Below are 14,291 nucleotides of genomic sequence, written 5' to 3' on the forward strand. Positions count from 1 at the left end.
CTTTCCAGCAGGGAGCCAGTGCTGTTGGAAGTCCAGACAAGCACTTGGGAGTAGTAAAAATAATATTTTCCCTTTTTTTTTTTTTTGTCTCTGTGGTAGATACCATAGTGTACACACAAGTAATAATTCCTGTTCATATCTTCAGATGGTGTCAGCCACCTGTAGCTTTGAAACTGCAGTGCTCCTACTGTTACAGCAAGTCTTTGTCATCTCGTGGGCTCCGCCACAGGCCATGTCCCCTTCCAGAATTAACAAGGAAACCCACAGATGCTTCACAGAAGGCCACAGAAAGTTCTGAATATCCAGATATCCAGATGTTGCAGAAGCCACTGAGCTGAACCCTAAGCAGCAGCCCAGGCTGCAGAGTGGTGCCACTTCAGGAAGTGAGCACATCCCTCCTCCAATTCCCATACACAGACTGGTACATGTGGAATTATTAAAACTGGTCTAATCTGTCATGAAACTTTGAGATGAGAAGCTGCAGTGGGTTGGTAAGAAACACTGTCCCACCTGACACAGATCACCAGGATGTGCACAAATGTAAGGTCACGTTGTACCATACTGGTTTGGTTTTTTTTACCTAACATGAAGGTTGAATTTCTTAGAAAATGCTCATTAGAAAAATAATTATCCAGGAATTAATTAGTTCCATTAATATATAGCAGATTGCCCCTAAAATATCTGAGTTCCTTGTTGAAACTGTGGAAGGTGAAGAAATGCATCTTTGTGGTATTGTCCCCAGCTGTAATATTCCAGCCCCTGCTTCCCCTATTTTCCTACCCTTTGTTTTTCCATTGGGATGTGCTCCAGCACTTTCTGTATCACCACCTCCAGCAACTGATCTTGAATCCCTATGACTTGGGTTTGCCCTTCGGAGCGCCGTTGGGCACCGTCACGCTGTATTCCAGCTCTGGAGCAGTCTTGGAAAACGTGGCTATGGAAACCATGTCTTCCCCAACATCCACCTGAGACCTGCGCCTGCACAGGAGCAGCTTCTTGAGGGCGTGCTGGAAGTCCCTGTTGAGGAAGGCGTAGAGCAGGGGGTTGATGGTGGAGTTGCAGTACCCCAGCCAGGTGATGATCTTGAAGGTGCCGAGCAGCACGGTGCTGGTGGAGTCGGTGCCTCGGGCCGCCAGCCAGACGTTCAGCACGAAGTAGGGCAGCCAGCACAGCACGAACACGGAGATGATGATGCTGATGGTCCTCGTGGCCTTGTTCTCCAGCTGCAGGTGGTTCTGCCGCTTGCTGTTGGGGTGGTAGTGGATCTCCAGCGTCTGGGACATGATGCGGGTGGCCTTGAGGCGGGAGGCGCGGTAGATGAAGAAGTACATGCTGCACATGACCATGAAGGGAAGGAAGAAGGCCAGGGCGGAAGCCACGATGGCAAAAACCCAGTTGGTGACGAAGATGCATTCCCTGCCCGCATCGAAGTCCACCCCAGGGATCTCATTCCAGCCTTGCATGACAGGAAGGAAGGAAATGAGGGAGGAATATACCCAGACCGTGCAGGTCATCACGATGCATCTGCAAAAGGAAAGAGATGAGGAGGGGAGGGAGGGTCTGAGTAATTTGGGGTTGAGAATATCCAGTACGATTCAATTCCCATGGTAACCTGTGTGGGATATCGCTGCTGAGTGGTCCAGCGGGGCGTGGAGAAGGGAGAAGGCTGGACTGTAACAAGTCCAGACTCGTGTATATCCAACAATTGGATAATTGGTCTGTAGCTGACAGAATTTGGTTCAGCTTAAGGAATCTCAGAGTTGTCTGAGAAAAGATGAGGAAGGGTTTTACAGAAGATGTTTGTTCGTATTTGAAACAACAGCATGTAGAGATTTTCGCTTTTAGCTTTACTATCTGCCATATCTCACCCTCTGGGGCCTGATGAGGATGGAGCTGATGGACACCAGATGACAGAATCTGCAAGGGGAGCCAGAGAGCTCCCCCTCCTCTCCTTGCCTGTGATCCACAAATCACACACAGCAAGAATGACATTGGGAAAACCTTCCTAGAAGAGCCTGAAGCCACCCTGTAAAGCACTGCACCGCTGCAGTGTCCTCTCTGCCCACCCTCAGATGACTTTCCTCACCCTGCAGTCCTCATTTCAGCCTTTCACATGAAACTCTCATGGGAACTCAGAAACTCTCCTTGTTTTCCCTGAATATCACTTCAGAAAAGATGGTGAGTTTAAGAGAGGGAAGACTGCTGCTACATGCATCCTTCTGGGTCTCCTTTCACCTAGTCCTTGGAAGTTCTTCAAAGTCCTTCCCCATCTCTGAAAATGTTTAAGGCCAAGGCTCGAGCAACCTGGTCTAGTGGAAGGTGTCCCTGCTCACAGCAGGGGGATGGAACAAGGTCATCTTTAAGGTCCCTTCCAACCCAAGCCATTCTGTGATTCTATGAAATTCCTGTGAAATGACAGCACAGGGAAAAGCCTGTAGGTCCAACTCAGCCCATATCACTGGTTTTCTATCCCATTTTGCAACCCTTCCTTAGCTCAAAAAAATATTCTCCTAGGAGCCATTCAGCTGCTGCATCCTTGTCCTCTCCTGCACCACATGAAGCATTTTCTGCAGTTTTAAATGAAGAAAGTTCCTTTCTCCACATCACTTTGCTTCTGGGAAGCACCTGAATGATCTGATCTCATTCAGCCTCAGATCAGTGAAGGACAACCTGGAGGAACCCAAAAGGAGGAGCAGCTGCACTCACCTGCCCCGGGACATCCTTCTGGAGTAGTGGTAGGGGGTGACCACGGAGCAGTACCTGTCCAGGCTGATGAAGCACAGCGTGACAATGGATGCGGTGCAGAACATGACATCGAAAGAGATCCAAACTTTGCAGAACAGCTTCCCAAAAAGCCACATCCCCGTCACCTCGTAAATGATGCTGGGAGAGAAAACAGGTGGAAATCAGAGCTGGGGGAGCTGTTTGAGCAGCCCCTGCAGGTGTATGAGGCCAGGCTGGGTGAGCAACCTGGTCTAGTGGGAGCTGTTCCTGCCCAGGGCTGGAACAAGACGATCTTTAAGTTTCCCTCCAATCCAAACCATTCTGTGCCTATTTCTTTGTGACTGAGGTAATGCTGTATTTTATCACACAGGTGCTAAAGATGGACACGCAGCTCAGACAGCAGCAATTCATCCTCCAAAACAACGGAAAAAAGGAGCAGCCCACAGCTAGAGCATGACTGAACAGCAGCAAACCTGTGCTTCTTGCAGCCTGAGTGACTTGAGACAGGTGCTTTGCCCCACAGAGCTCCCCAAATTTACATCTGCACAGTTCTGTTTATCACAGCATTTTCCCAGTGCCTGACACAGCGCAGTCGTTTATGATTTCTCCCCAATTCCTGGGGCATGGGACATCTCCAAGAAAGTCATTTCACATCCAATCAAATGCTTCAAAACCAGAAAGGATTTCTCTTGGTTAAAAAAAAAAAACGCAAAACAAAACATCCCAGGAGGAAGCCCATGCAGCTTGTATGTTATGTGTATGTTATGTGGCTCATAAATGCCTCAGCAAGGTAAACACACCAGAAAAAACAGACACAGTACCAAAAATATTTCTAACAAAGTCAAGAGGGGCCTGTGAGAAGTGAGCAGTGAAGGAAGGAACATATGGCAGCTGTAGGAAGGCTGATGCATGTTTCTATAGCATTCACTGAGATGCCATTTGCTTCTCCTTTCTTTCTCCAGCTTTCTGCAGCTCCTGAGGTGCTGCTGAAATCAGCACTGTGAGTGAGTTTGATGAGTAACTCCCTAGTCCTGCAAAGCTTTAATTATCCTGTAACTTCCCAGCTTGCTGGTAAAATACAGTGAGATCAGGGCTGCTGAGCTGCAGCACTCAGGTGTCCAGCACAGGGGAAAGATTCAACCTGATGTCAGAAAACAATGCCTGATCTACATCTCATCAGCACCAGTTCACCAAAGTGATTTGTGAAGGCTGCTCCAGAGCACAGCAGCTGCTGTAGGTGGGTGCAGTGCTGCTGAAGGGTCCCAGCCCTCAGCAGCTTTTTGGTATGTGGGATTCCAGGCAAGAATCCAAGCAAACTACAGCAGAGCCTGTCCCTACACCATGGGCAGCATGGAGGATCCCACAGCACACTTGTGAAAAGGTTTCATGGCTCTTTTACAGAGGGGAAATGAGGCATTAGAATTGGAGCACGGGTTCAGCACTGGACTTGGGTGCTGTTTTGCCATTCCTCAGAGCCCTCCTTATCCCCAGAGATGCTGCAGAGCCCGTGGTGTGCCCTGGCCTCCCAGAAGGAGATGTGCTGCTGTGGGGACACCCTTGCACACAGATCCCAGGTGAGCAGGTGCCCAGTTCTCACCTGCACACATCTGGTGGGATGCACCTGAGCTGCAGATGTCCTCACAGCATGGGGCAAGGGATGCCTGACCCATCTTCTCTGGGGTAAAAAGTTTCTGCAGCCTGGAAATGCTGCTGGATAAGAAGGAGTAGGAAAAGCCAAAAAACCCACACAATGAAGTCACCCCTGCCTTGCCCTTCTGCTTGCAGAGGAAAAGAATAGCTGGAAATATTCAGCCTGGAAATGACTGGCTGGAGTACTCAGACAACAAGCTAAGCTCACCTGAACCACTTCTGCTTAAGCCAGGAACAAAATAAAAGTCTTACTCTTATGAAATTAAGACACCAAGGACAAATTTGTTTTTCTCTTCTGTCACATTCTCCTGAGCCAAACTGCCTCCTAAGATTTCTTTTCCTTCCCTTTGGCACGTAATAACCTGCCAACTGAGGAGCAAACTGAAATCCAAAAGAGCAACGTGGATGTGAAGCCAAAACAGTGGGAAAGTGTGAAAGTGCAGCAGCCCCTGTGCTGGCAGGGCTGGACAGGGCTGGTGGAGCCAGCAGGGTCCATTCCTCAGCACGTGGCACCAGGAGCTGCCAGATCTCCCCTCCAGGCAGCACCAGGACACCCAGGAGGGGCACAAAGCACCAACCACACTCTGATCTTTGCTCCCCTTTGTAATTTTTGTTGCTTAAGTAAAACATCACTAAAAGTAGATTCAAAATAGATAGGAGGAAGAATTTTTTTACAGTGAGGATGCCCAGAGATGCTGTGGCTGCCCCATCCCTGCAAGTGTTCAAAGCCAGCTTGGATGGAGCTCTGAACAACCTGCTCCAGTTGCCTGTGTCCCTGTGTCAGTGCAGGGGTTGGGTTAGATGACCCCTAAAGGCCCCTGCCAACCCAAACCACACTATGGTTCTATAATTTCAGAACCTGAACTTTAAATTCATCAAACATAGAATTTAAGTTAGCAGTATTATTTTATAAAATAACATCATTAACCACATCATTAACATCATAATGTTATTTTATAAAATAACATCATTTTTTACCTGATACCATGAATTTTTAGCTCAGTTTGTAATTGCTTGTTGGGACAATACTTTTCAGTGTCAAATTCAAAGGAATAGGCAGCCCAATGAGAACTGAAGCATAGAACACGAAAATAATTCAGCTTCCTCATATTGTCCCATGAACTCAAAACAGGGTCAGCTCCCTGATTTACACAAAGCTATGGCTGCTTTGCAGGACAAGACAGCCAGGATCACAAGCCAGCTGCTTTCTGCCTTTTGTTTCACTGTTTTAGCCAGGTAGTGAAGCTCCCATAAATATAAACCTCATGCAGGGACACCTGCCCTCCCAAGAGCTTCTTCATGAAATATAGGGGAAGCCTAAATTACTCCGCTTATACTGAATAAATTCCTTACATTCCATATGCAGGGCTAGTCCTGGAAGAGGGAGCTCAGCGACTGGAGCTCCACATGCAAAGCTGGAAATCAAGTTCAGATCAGCAGCCTGGGTCCCTGTGTGCCCAACAGGAAAAACACCCTTGGGAATTGTGTCTCCATGCATTGTAGGGGGGTCCATAACACAGAGCAGAGACAGGAAACACACACAGCCACAGTCCAGCCCTTTGGAGAGCCCAGCAGGTGAATCCCAGCCCTGCTCCAAGAGCTGGAGAAAGAATCTTTGTCCTCCTCTGCTCCCACCCCACAGCCCCTCCTCACCTGAAGGGCATCACCAGACAGGCCACGAGGAAGTCTGCCGTGGCCAGGGACATGATGAACATGTAGGTGACGGTGCGCAGCCTCTTCTCCACCACGGGGCAGAGGAACACCACGGTGTTTCCCAGCAGTGTGACCAGGTCGATGAGGGTGAGGACGAGCCCAACCAGAACCTCCTGGAGCCCAACCCCGTCCCTTGCAAAGGAGGAGGCAGCAGAGGAGAAATTAGAGAGCCAGGTTTCATTCCTGTCCATCAGCATCTTCTCACTGTTAAAACCTGAACGAGATAAAAGGGGAGAACCAGGATTGCTTCAATGATGATTTGTAGGTGTGAAAGGGAGGATGGAAATAATATTTATGCTTCGTTTGCTCCAGGAAAAATCCACACGCCCCGCTGTGCCTGTGTCCTGGGTTAGCAGCCCATTAGAAGTGTCTGAAATCCTGAGGGTGAGGACAAATGTGAAGCATTGACTGAAGTCCTTCACAGCCATTAAAAGCCCTCCTATGAATGAAAATACATCACCAGATGAAGCATGAGACCAGGAAAAAAATTAGAAATGTACTGAGAGCACAGAGAGGAAAAGAAAACAACTGAAATAAAAAATTAAAGCAGCTGGGCTAAATCCCACTGAACAGCATGCCAAGTGCACATAATGTGGGGGCTGGAACTAGATGATCTTTAAGGTCCTTTCCAACCTAAACCATTCTGTGGTTCTATATTCTCATTATCATCTTTGCCACCCCCAGACCAGCTGGGGCTGCTTGCCCAGGCTGACTTCTGCCATAGCCCCTCTGTTCAGTCCGTGCTGTGCCCTGGGTTGTCCTGGTGCTTTTTAGACTCTGAAGTTCAGGGTTTTTTACTACCACAGTGGGCAGCTCCATCCTCCAGTCTGAATGGCCAAGCAGGGCTGCCAGCAGCTACACAGGGAGCAGAATCAGGGAATCACAGAATTATCTGGGCTGGAGGATCATCACATTGAGGTGTCTCAGGTGCAGCCCTGGCCCCAGACTCATGTTCCCTCTGTGCCCAGATGGGAGGTGATGCTCCCAGCTCCTGAATTGGGGATTTTTCCATTGAGGAAATCCACATGCTTGTGTCCACAGCTCAGTTCCCAGACTCTACCAAGTGTGCCACAGGTAGCTGGGAAGGTGGGAATGATGCCCTGCAAAAACTCCAGCAGTTCAAAGCTCACTGGTGTAGCTGAGAGAACACAAAGACAAAATTTGCAGGGAAAAGAGAATTATAGAGATATTTCCTGATTAAAATTTGTTATTTTTAAATATCATCACTTCTTCTTTGACTGGGATCTGCTTCTACAGTACCCTCAGGTCAATCCCACATCTCCAGGGCATCCTTCTGAGTGCAGTGTGAGGGTGGGACTGGATAACATCCCAATGTGCCTCATCTCACAGGGGCCAAACTTTGTCTTAGGAGGGGTGTAAGAGCAAGGCAGTAAAATTTTCCCAACATCTCTTTGTCCTTCCTAAAGTCTATGGTCCGGAATTACCTCTTACGATATTTTCAATGATTTCTGAATCATTAAATTATCTTGCTTCCCCTCTGGCCCAGCAAACTTTTAGCATCCATCACCTCCTATAGCAACAACTTCCATGGTTCAGCCTTGCACACCCTGCAAAGAAACACCTCGTTTTTCTTGCTCTGAGCCTGCCACCAGCCAGCTTCCTCCAGTGCCTCTGGTCCTTGCCTTGGAAGAGACATCACACAGCCCATCCCCAGCCACCCCTCAGTGCCACTGCTGAGCTCTCCAACCTCTGTCACACCCCACCAGCTCCCTCCTCACCTGCCAACTTGCTCCTTCCTCATAAGGAAGCAAGGGAGGATTCCTGCCCATCCATTCTACTCTTCTGAGCCTCTGAGAAGGACCAGAGCTCCAAACAATCTCCAAGAGGTAAATGCTCTGTGGATTTACCTAAGGGCATGATCTCTGCTCTGTCCTGCTCCCCTTTCACCACCATCCCTGGCAGGATTTGCTGATTTGAATGGCACTGAGCAGACCTCAGCTCATCCAAAGGCATTCCTGGGCAGAAACAAGAGCTCAGAGTCCACTGCTTTAGATGGGAAAATAGCACAAAATGAGGAAATTAAATTATTTATATCTTTTAAAAACCCCATCACTTCACAGTTGAATTCTTTCTTCTGCCGTAATTCTCAATAAGTCTCATAAAAACTTTTTTTCACTTCATTAAATCAGACATTATCCTTCATGCCCTGATTAAACTTTCTTTTGCCGCCTTTTGCCACTTTCTTTTTATCACCGCTTCATGATTCAGGATCTCTACAACCCCACATATCCCAACCCCTATCCCTGTAAAGAGCATCCCTGACCTCTCTGTAACTCACCATGCACTTACCCCTCCTGCATGTCACCTTTCAGACAAGTATTTTAATGTGGGAAATGGATTTGTAGATCTTTACAAATCCATTTCCCACATTTTTTCACACAGGGAATTTCCTTCTTGACTTCTTGGGACTATTACATTTCCTTAAAAGCCCCCACCAAGAAGGACTATATTGAAAACCTGCCAGAATTCCAAGCATATAGTCTACACCACCCAGGTGTTTCTTTTCCACCTGCCAACTTCTTCCAAGCATTCCTGCACAACTGTGAGGTTGTGCTGCATTTTCTGAAAGCAATAGTGACCTTGTCCTTGGATGTAATCCTGTGCTCATGCACCTACCCATTCTTCAAAATCCTCAGCTCCATCCTCTGACTTCTGACTTCTGTTTATTTGCTGGACTTAATAATAGTTTCTTTTTTTTCAAGTAAAAAAAAAAAAAAAAAAAAAAAAAAAAAAAAAAAAAAAGTAAAATTAAGGGAAGACTCAAGCTGTCTAAGAAAGAAAAAATAAAGAAGGAAAGCTCTTCCTCATTGTAGCTGGGAGTCATTGGCTGAAACCTGAAGCTCTTCTGCTCCTCCAGCACTGAGAACACAAACAAATTTTTTGGACATCATCTCAGGCAGCCCCCTGGGCCAGCACTGCTAAAAGTCTGCAGGGTGTCTTAAGTACCTCAGTCCTAATGAAAGTGTTCCTTGGACAACATTCCACATCCTGGTAACAGCTCATAAAAATAAAATAAAATAAAAAATCCTGTCTCCAGCTCTCCCATAATTGCCATAAAAGAGGATAACCTGTGCCATTCTTTCTAACAGCTCCACTGAGGATGTCATCAGACTGGATGAGCTCTTGTGGAACAGTTGGGTTTCAATGCAGACACATTTCCTGGCAGAAGGAATTGTTCAGGCTGTTCTCCTCCCCGAGTGTTCCACTCAGACAGCTCGGGGACAGCGGGTGGGAAATCCACGTGGACATGGCTGGGAAGTCCACATGGACACAGGCTGGAAATCCACATGGGCATGACTCAGAAATCCACATGGACATGGCTGGGAAATCCACGTGGATCCGGGTGAGAAAACCACATGGACACTGCTAGGAAATCTATATGTTAATGGCTGGGAAATCTACATGGACATTGGTGGGAACTCCACATGGATACAAGTGGAAAATCCACATGGATATGGCTGGGAAATCCACATGGACACAGGTGGAAAATCCACATGGGCATGGCTGGGAAATCTATATGTTCATGGCTGAGAAATCCACATGAACACAGGTAGGAAATCCACATAGACATTGATGGGAAATCCACATGGATACAGGTGGGAAATCCACATGGATACAGGTGGGAAATCCACGGGGACATGGCACATGGCAAGGCTCCAGAACCCGCCTCTCCAAGGGCCATTCCCTGCTCCACAGCCATCTTCCTTCTCATCTCCCACCCCTGCTGGCATCCTCACACCTCTGTACCTCTACAAGATCTGGAAAATGCCCTCTGACCCCACCTGGAGACCAGTTTAAACACTTGAGTACCACCCAGTGAACCCCAGGTTCTCACAGGAGGGCATGCAGCATTAGGATAGTCCTAAGACATGAACAACAAAAAATCAGGTTTGATGAAAAATCAGGTTTTTTAAGGAAAAAAATACTATGTCAAATTTTAAAGTTTAAAACATTCGGTCTTCAGGTTTTTAAAAATCACTGTCAAATTTTTGTTATGCGTAGATGAGAATGATAGATGAGAATTCTGGATTAATTATTTGGGTTTTTTTAGATGTAACACCGAGACAAGGAGCTTTTGAAGTCACACCTTCCTGCAAAGAACGACTGTTCCCACACAGTCATTAAGTTTGTATCAGTGCTAGAACAACTCTAATTAAAGCAGATCATTACTCACACTGCTCCGTGAACGCACACCACTCTCAAACTTTGAGCAGAATTAGGACACGGTTATTAGAATTCCTCTTTGCCAGCTCTCTGTGCTGCTCAAGTACCATCTCAGCCACCAGCCTGGGTTAAAAGGTCTCCTCAAGGGAAAAACTCACAGCAGGCTCCTTAATGCAGGACACATCAGGAGTGTGACAGTGCACAAAACCAGCAGACAGATGTGCCCACACTCACAAAACGCTAGAGAAACACTCTTTTGTCATTTTTTTTTCTTTTCATCAACACAAAGGCTGAGGGACTGAAAAGGCTGTCTTTATTTGACAACCATTACTCCAACAATAAAAACAGAGATGATGCCTTCTTCAAATTTCAAGTTTGAACCTTGTACTCTAATTCAGGGTGCAGACAACAGGATCCAGCTGCTCCTGATCTCTTTTAAGAAACCCCTGGCAGAGTCCCTGGAATCTCATGCACAGTCCCTGTCACAGCCAAGCAGCCCAGGGTGGGTGTCTGGATCCTTTTGCCTCTGACTGAGAAGCCAGCCTTTATCCAAAGTGTGCTAAATTAAGTAAGCTAACTAAGAAGTGCTGCTGGGAAGCAGGGGATGATACCATCTTAATCTCTCTGTGGAAATTACTGGGACAAAACAAGATATGCCATCTTTCCCAGGGATGCACTTCCTCAGCTTAAAATATTGGAGCTTTTAAATGCTCCTGTGAGCTGCAGCAGCCCATGTGGTTACACTGCTGAGATAGCCCAGAGTCCTTCTACAACATCAGTCATTCAGTCTTTCCTGTAAGAGCCCTCTAATACCAAAGGGATAAATTCCCAACTGTACCATGATGTGGGATCTTCCCAGGTTTCCTGGGGATCTCAGATGCCTCAGGATTTGCACTGTTCTTTTTTAGACATTACAATTTTACTTCCTTTCAAAAAACTGATGGGCTGGATTCTGCTCTGAGGCTGCCTGACCAAAGCAGCTCCACCATTTCTGTTCCCCTTTAATATCCAGAAAGTTTGACCTAATTTATTCAGCAGACAAATCCCAAGCTAAAGGTTAATTTCACCGGTAAAAGGCATAGTTTGGTGGCAGTGGAGGGAAAAAAAAAAAAAAAAGCTCTGCAATCTCAAGGCCGACTGCACTTTAAAATCTTAGAGGAATGATGAAAACTGGAAATATATTACTGGAATTATTTGCTGCCAGGCTCTGCTGCTCTGCCGAGTCAGGCACAAAGCAGCACATGGCAGCAGGGAACAACGCCTGTCCCGGGACCTCGCACACCTTTCCCTCCTCCTCCCCATGAGAAAACTGCAACAGCTCAGCGATTGTTGAACAGTGCGAGCAATTTGTTGAGCTGTGGAAGGCTGTGGGTGGTGATAAAGGAGAAAAGGAGAGGGAGAATGCCTGGGGATGCTCCCACCAGCAGGACACGCACCCGCGGGGGCCGTGCAGCGACTGAGCTCCGCACTGACTTTCCTTCCCTCCCTCCCTCCCTCTCTCCATCCAACTTTCCCGTCGGAAGGACAGCATTTCTCAGGGCACGATTTCTTTCCACCGCCAACCCTGCACTCCTACAGCCCCTGGGAGAGCCGCGGGGCTGGGATCACGGTAAAACACCGCGTCCTTGCCGTACGAAGCGCCGGCGGAGGCAGCCCGGCGCTGTTTTCCCACTGCGGGGTACCCGGGGGAGCCCGGTGCCTGCCCAGCCCAGCCTGGCTGCTGATGGTTCCCGGCACGGAATCCTCGCCCACAGCCGGCACAGCGTTTGGGATCGGCCCCGGCAGGAGGGAAGGCTCCGGCAGCCGCTGCCTGCCCCGGGGACAGAGGAGGGACCGGGGCGACATCACCGCAGCCGAACTCGAGCCGAGGTGAAACCCGCGCTGCCAGCGCCGGGGCGCTCACCGGCCTTAGGGACCGAGCCGGGTGCCAAAACCCAAAACCTGGGGAGGCAAAACCCTCACCCTCTGGGGAGCAAAACCCCCAACCCCTGCAGTGCAAAAGCCCCCAAAGCCTGGTGTACAAAAGCACCAACACCTTGAGTACAAGGACGCTACTCCCGAGGAACAAATCTACAGCCCCGGGGTGCCAAATACACCCTTCCTGGGGTCAAACCAGCCAAAATTCTGGGGACAAAACCCCCAACCCCCAGGGCAGCAAAACCCCCGGCCCCGGGTAGGGCAAAACCCGAGGATGCTGCGGAGCACATCTGCATCAGCCCGGGGAAGGGCTGGGGTCCTGCCCGCGGAGGGGATCTGTCTTGGAGGTGGGGAGGAAGAGGGGGGAGCCCTTCCCGAGGGGGAGATCGTATTTGAAGGGGCAGAGGGTTCAGGACGTGCCTGGGGTATCCCCCGGAGCGGGGAGCAGCAGCGGCAGCCCTGCCCGAGGGGAGCCCTGGCCGGGCTGTCAGGATCTGCCCGGGGATGGGGATGGGGATGGGGATGGGGATGGGGATGGGGATTCCGGCGGCAGCACTTACCGAGGAAGGCGGAGGAGCCGCCCCCGTCTCTCCTCCTCCCGCTCCAGCCGGGAAACCTTCCTTCCCCCCGGGGAACGGGGCTCCGCGGGGAAACGCTGCTCTCCTTTCCCTGCTTTCCAACCAGCCCTTCCCACTCCCCTCGGCAGCTACGGGCACACGGCGACCTGATGCATGAAAACAGCAATAAAAAATAAGAGGCGTTCCGTGGGTTTGGCTCCCCTGTTTGCCAGACAGGGTGTTTTGTTCATAAACTAAGCGGAAAAACCCGAAAAATCCCGGGCTGGAAGAGGAACCTGTGGCAGGAGGTTGGTGAGATGTCACTCCGCTCTGCCTTGTCCCCGACTCTGGGAGGGCTGGGATGCTGGGTGCTGGATTTTGGGATGGGGTTGGGATGGTGGGTGCTGGATTTTGGGATGGGGTTGGGATGGTGGGTGCTGGATTTTGGGATGGGGTTGGGATGGTGAATGGTGGATTTTGGGATGGGGTTGGGATGCTGGGTGCTGGATTTTGAGATGGGGTTGGGATGCTGGGTGCTGGATTTTGGGAACTGGGCAGTGGGTTCTTTAGGCATGGTCAGCCTGGCTGACCTGGCCTAGAAAGGACTGGTCCTGTCCCCAGCTGCGGCTCTGGGCTCACGGAGGGACCGGAACCTCTGGGGTTCCTCAGGGAGCTCAGAAAATGAACTTGGCAAAAGCAGGTGTAAAAATCTTTGAGTGCTGGGGTGAATGTCACACACGAAGAAGGGTGGGTGTAACCCTCGGCCATGGCTCCTGTCCTAAAACAACCCCCAAATCAAGCTCAAAGGCATCAGTTCTTCACACTGAATTGCTGTCATTGGCACGCCAGTCTCCTTTTCCATTTGTTTTCCAAAGACTGTTGCAAAGGTTTTGAAAGCTGGCTTCACTCACCACTAAAAATAACACTGGAGAATTTTTTTCAATGGGTTTTTCAAAGGATTTCCTTTTTTCAAAAGGAAATGTCTTGATCAGGGTTGATGGGAAGTAAAGAAACTCAGACTTACCGTCCCCTCCCTGGAATAGCTCAGCTCCTGGCTGGCAATTGGCCCCTCAAGTTTCAGGCTTGTCTGTGACATTAACAATCAAATTGTGATGGAAGAGCACGTTTGGATCATTTTGTGTCATATTTATTGCTTCAGAAATAGCAGATTGTCCTTTGAACATAATAAAATTTTTAAAAAAGGAAAGGCAAGGAAAGGCAAAAATTAAGTCACAGCCAAACACACCCTCATTCCTGCATTTTCCTTTAATAATAACAAAGTATTTTCTATAAGGCATGAGAAATAAGTAATGTGTGAACCAGAGCTTTCTGTGAAGTTAGATTGATTCCATTACTTTAGTCAAAATAAGCTTCCATGTGTTTCTGAAAAAATCAGCCTTGACAACTTCAATGTAAATATTTTACATTATTGTGTTTAAAGTTGTCTTCTAATTTACATTTAATTTTTAAAATTTATAATAAAACTTGAAATTTGAGCAAAATATTTTATTTCTGATACTAAAGAACAATTTTCAAACCTGAAGA

General features: G+C 48.4%; 1 protein-coding gene across 1 annotated transcript; it reads right to left on the bottom strand.

The window, feature by feature from the left end:
• Positions 1 to 713: 713 nt before the first annotated feature.
• LOC110473311 (histamine H2 receptor) lies at positions 714 to 12,874 on the bottom strand. The gene is made up of 4 exons (XM_021535742.4): positions 12,750 to 12,874; positions 6,028 to 6,301; positions 2,707 to 2,883; positions 714 to 1,524 (listed from the first exon to the last, which is right to left on the bottom strand). The coding sequence occupies exons 2-4, from the start codon at positions 6,282 to 6,284 to the stop codon at positions 852 to 854; spliced, it is 1,107 nt and encodes a 368-aa protein (XP_021391417.3). The 5' UTR covers positions 6,285 to 6,301; positions 12,750 to 12,874; the 3' UTR covers positions 714 to 851.
• Between the last annotated feature and the right edge of the window lie 1,417 nt (positions 12,875 to 14,291).

The sequence above is a fragment of the Lonchura striata genome, chromosome 4, assembly GCF_050655825.1.
Source record: "Lonchura striata isolate lonStrDom1 chromosome 4, ASM5065582v1, whole genome shotgun sequence".
Classification (NCBI taxonomy): Eukaryota; Metazoa; Chordata; class Aves; order Passeriformes; family Estrildidae; genus Lonchura; species Lonchura striata.

Excerpts from the sequence above, each read along its gene's own strand:
- LOC110473311 (XM_021535742.4), bottom strand. The coding sequence starts at position 6,284 with ATGCTGATGGACAGGAATGAAACCTGGCTCTCTAATTTCTCCTCTGCT. Across the intron at positions 2,884-6,027 it reads TGTCTGGTGATGCCCTTCAG|CATCATTTACGAGGTGACGG; the intron begins GTGAGGAGGGGC and ends TTTCTCTCCCAG. Across the intron at positions 1,525-2,706 it reads AGAAGGATGTCCCGGGGCAG|ATGCATCGTGATGACCTGCA; the intron begins GTGAGTGCAGCT and ends TTCCTTTTGCAG.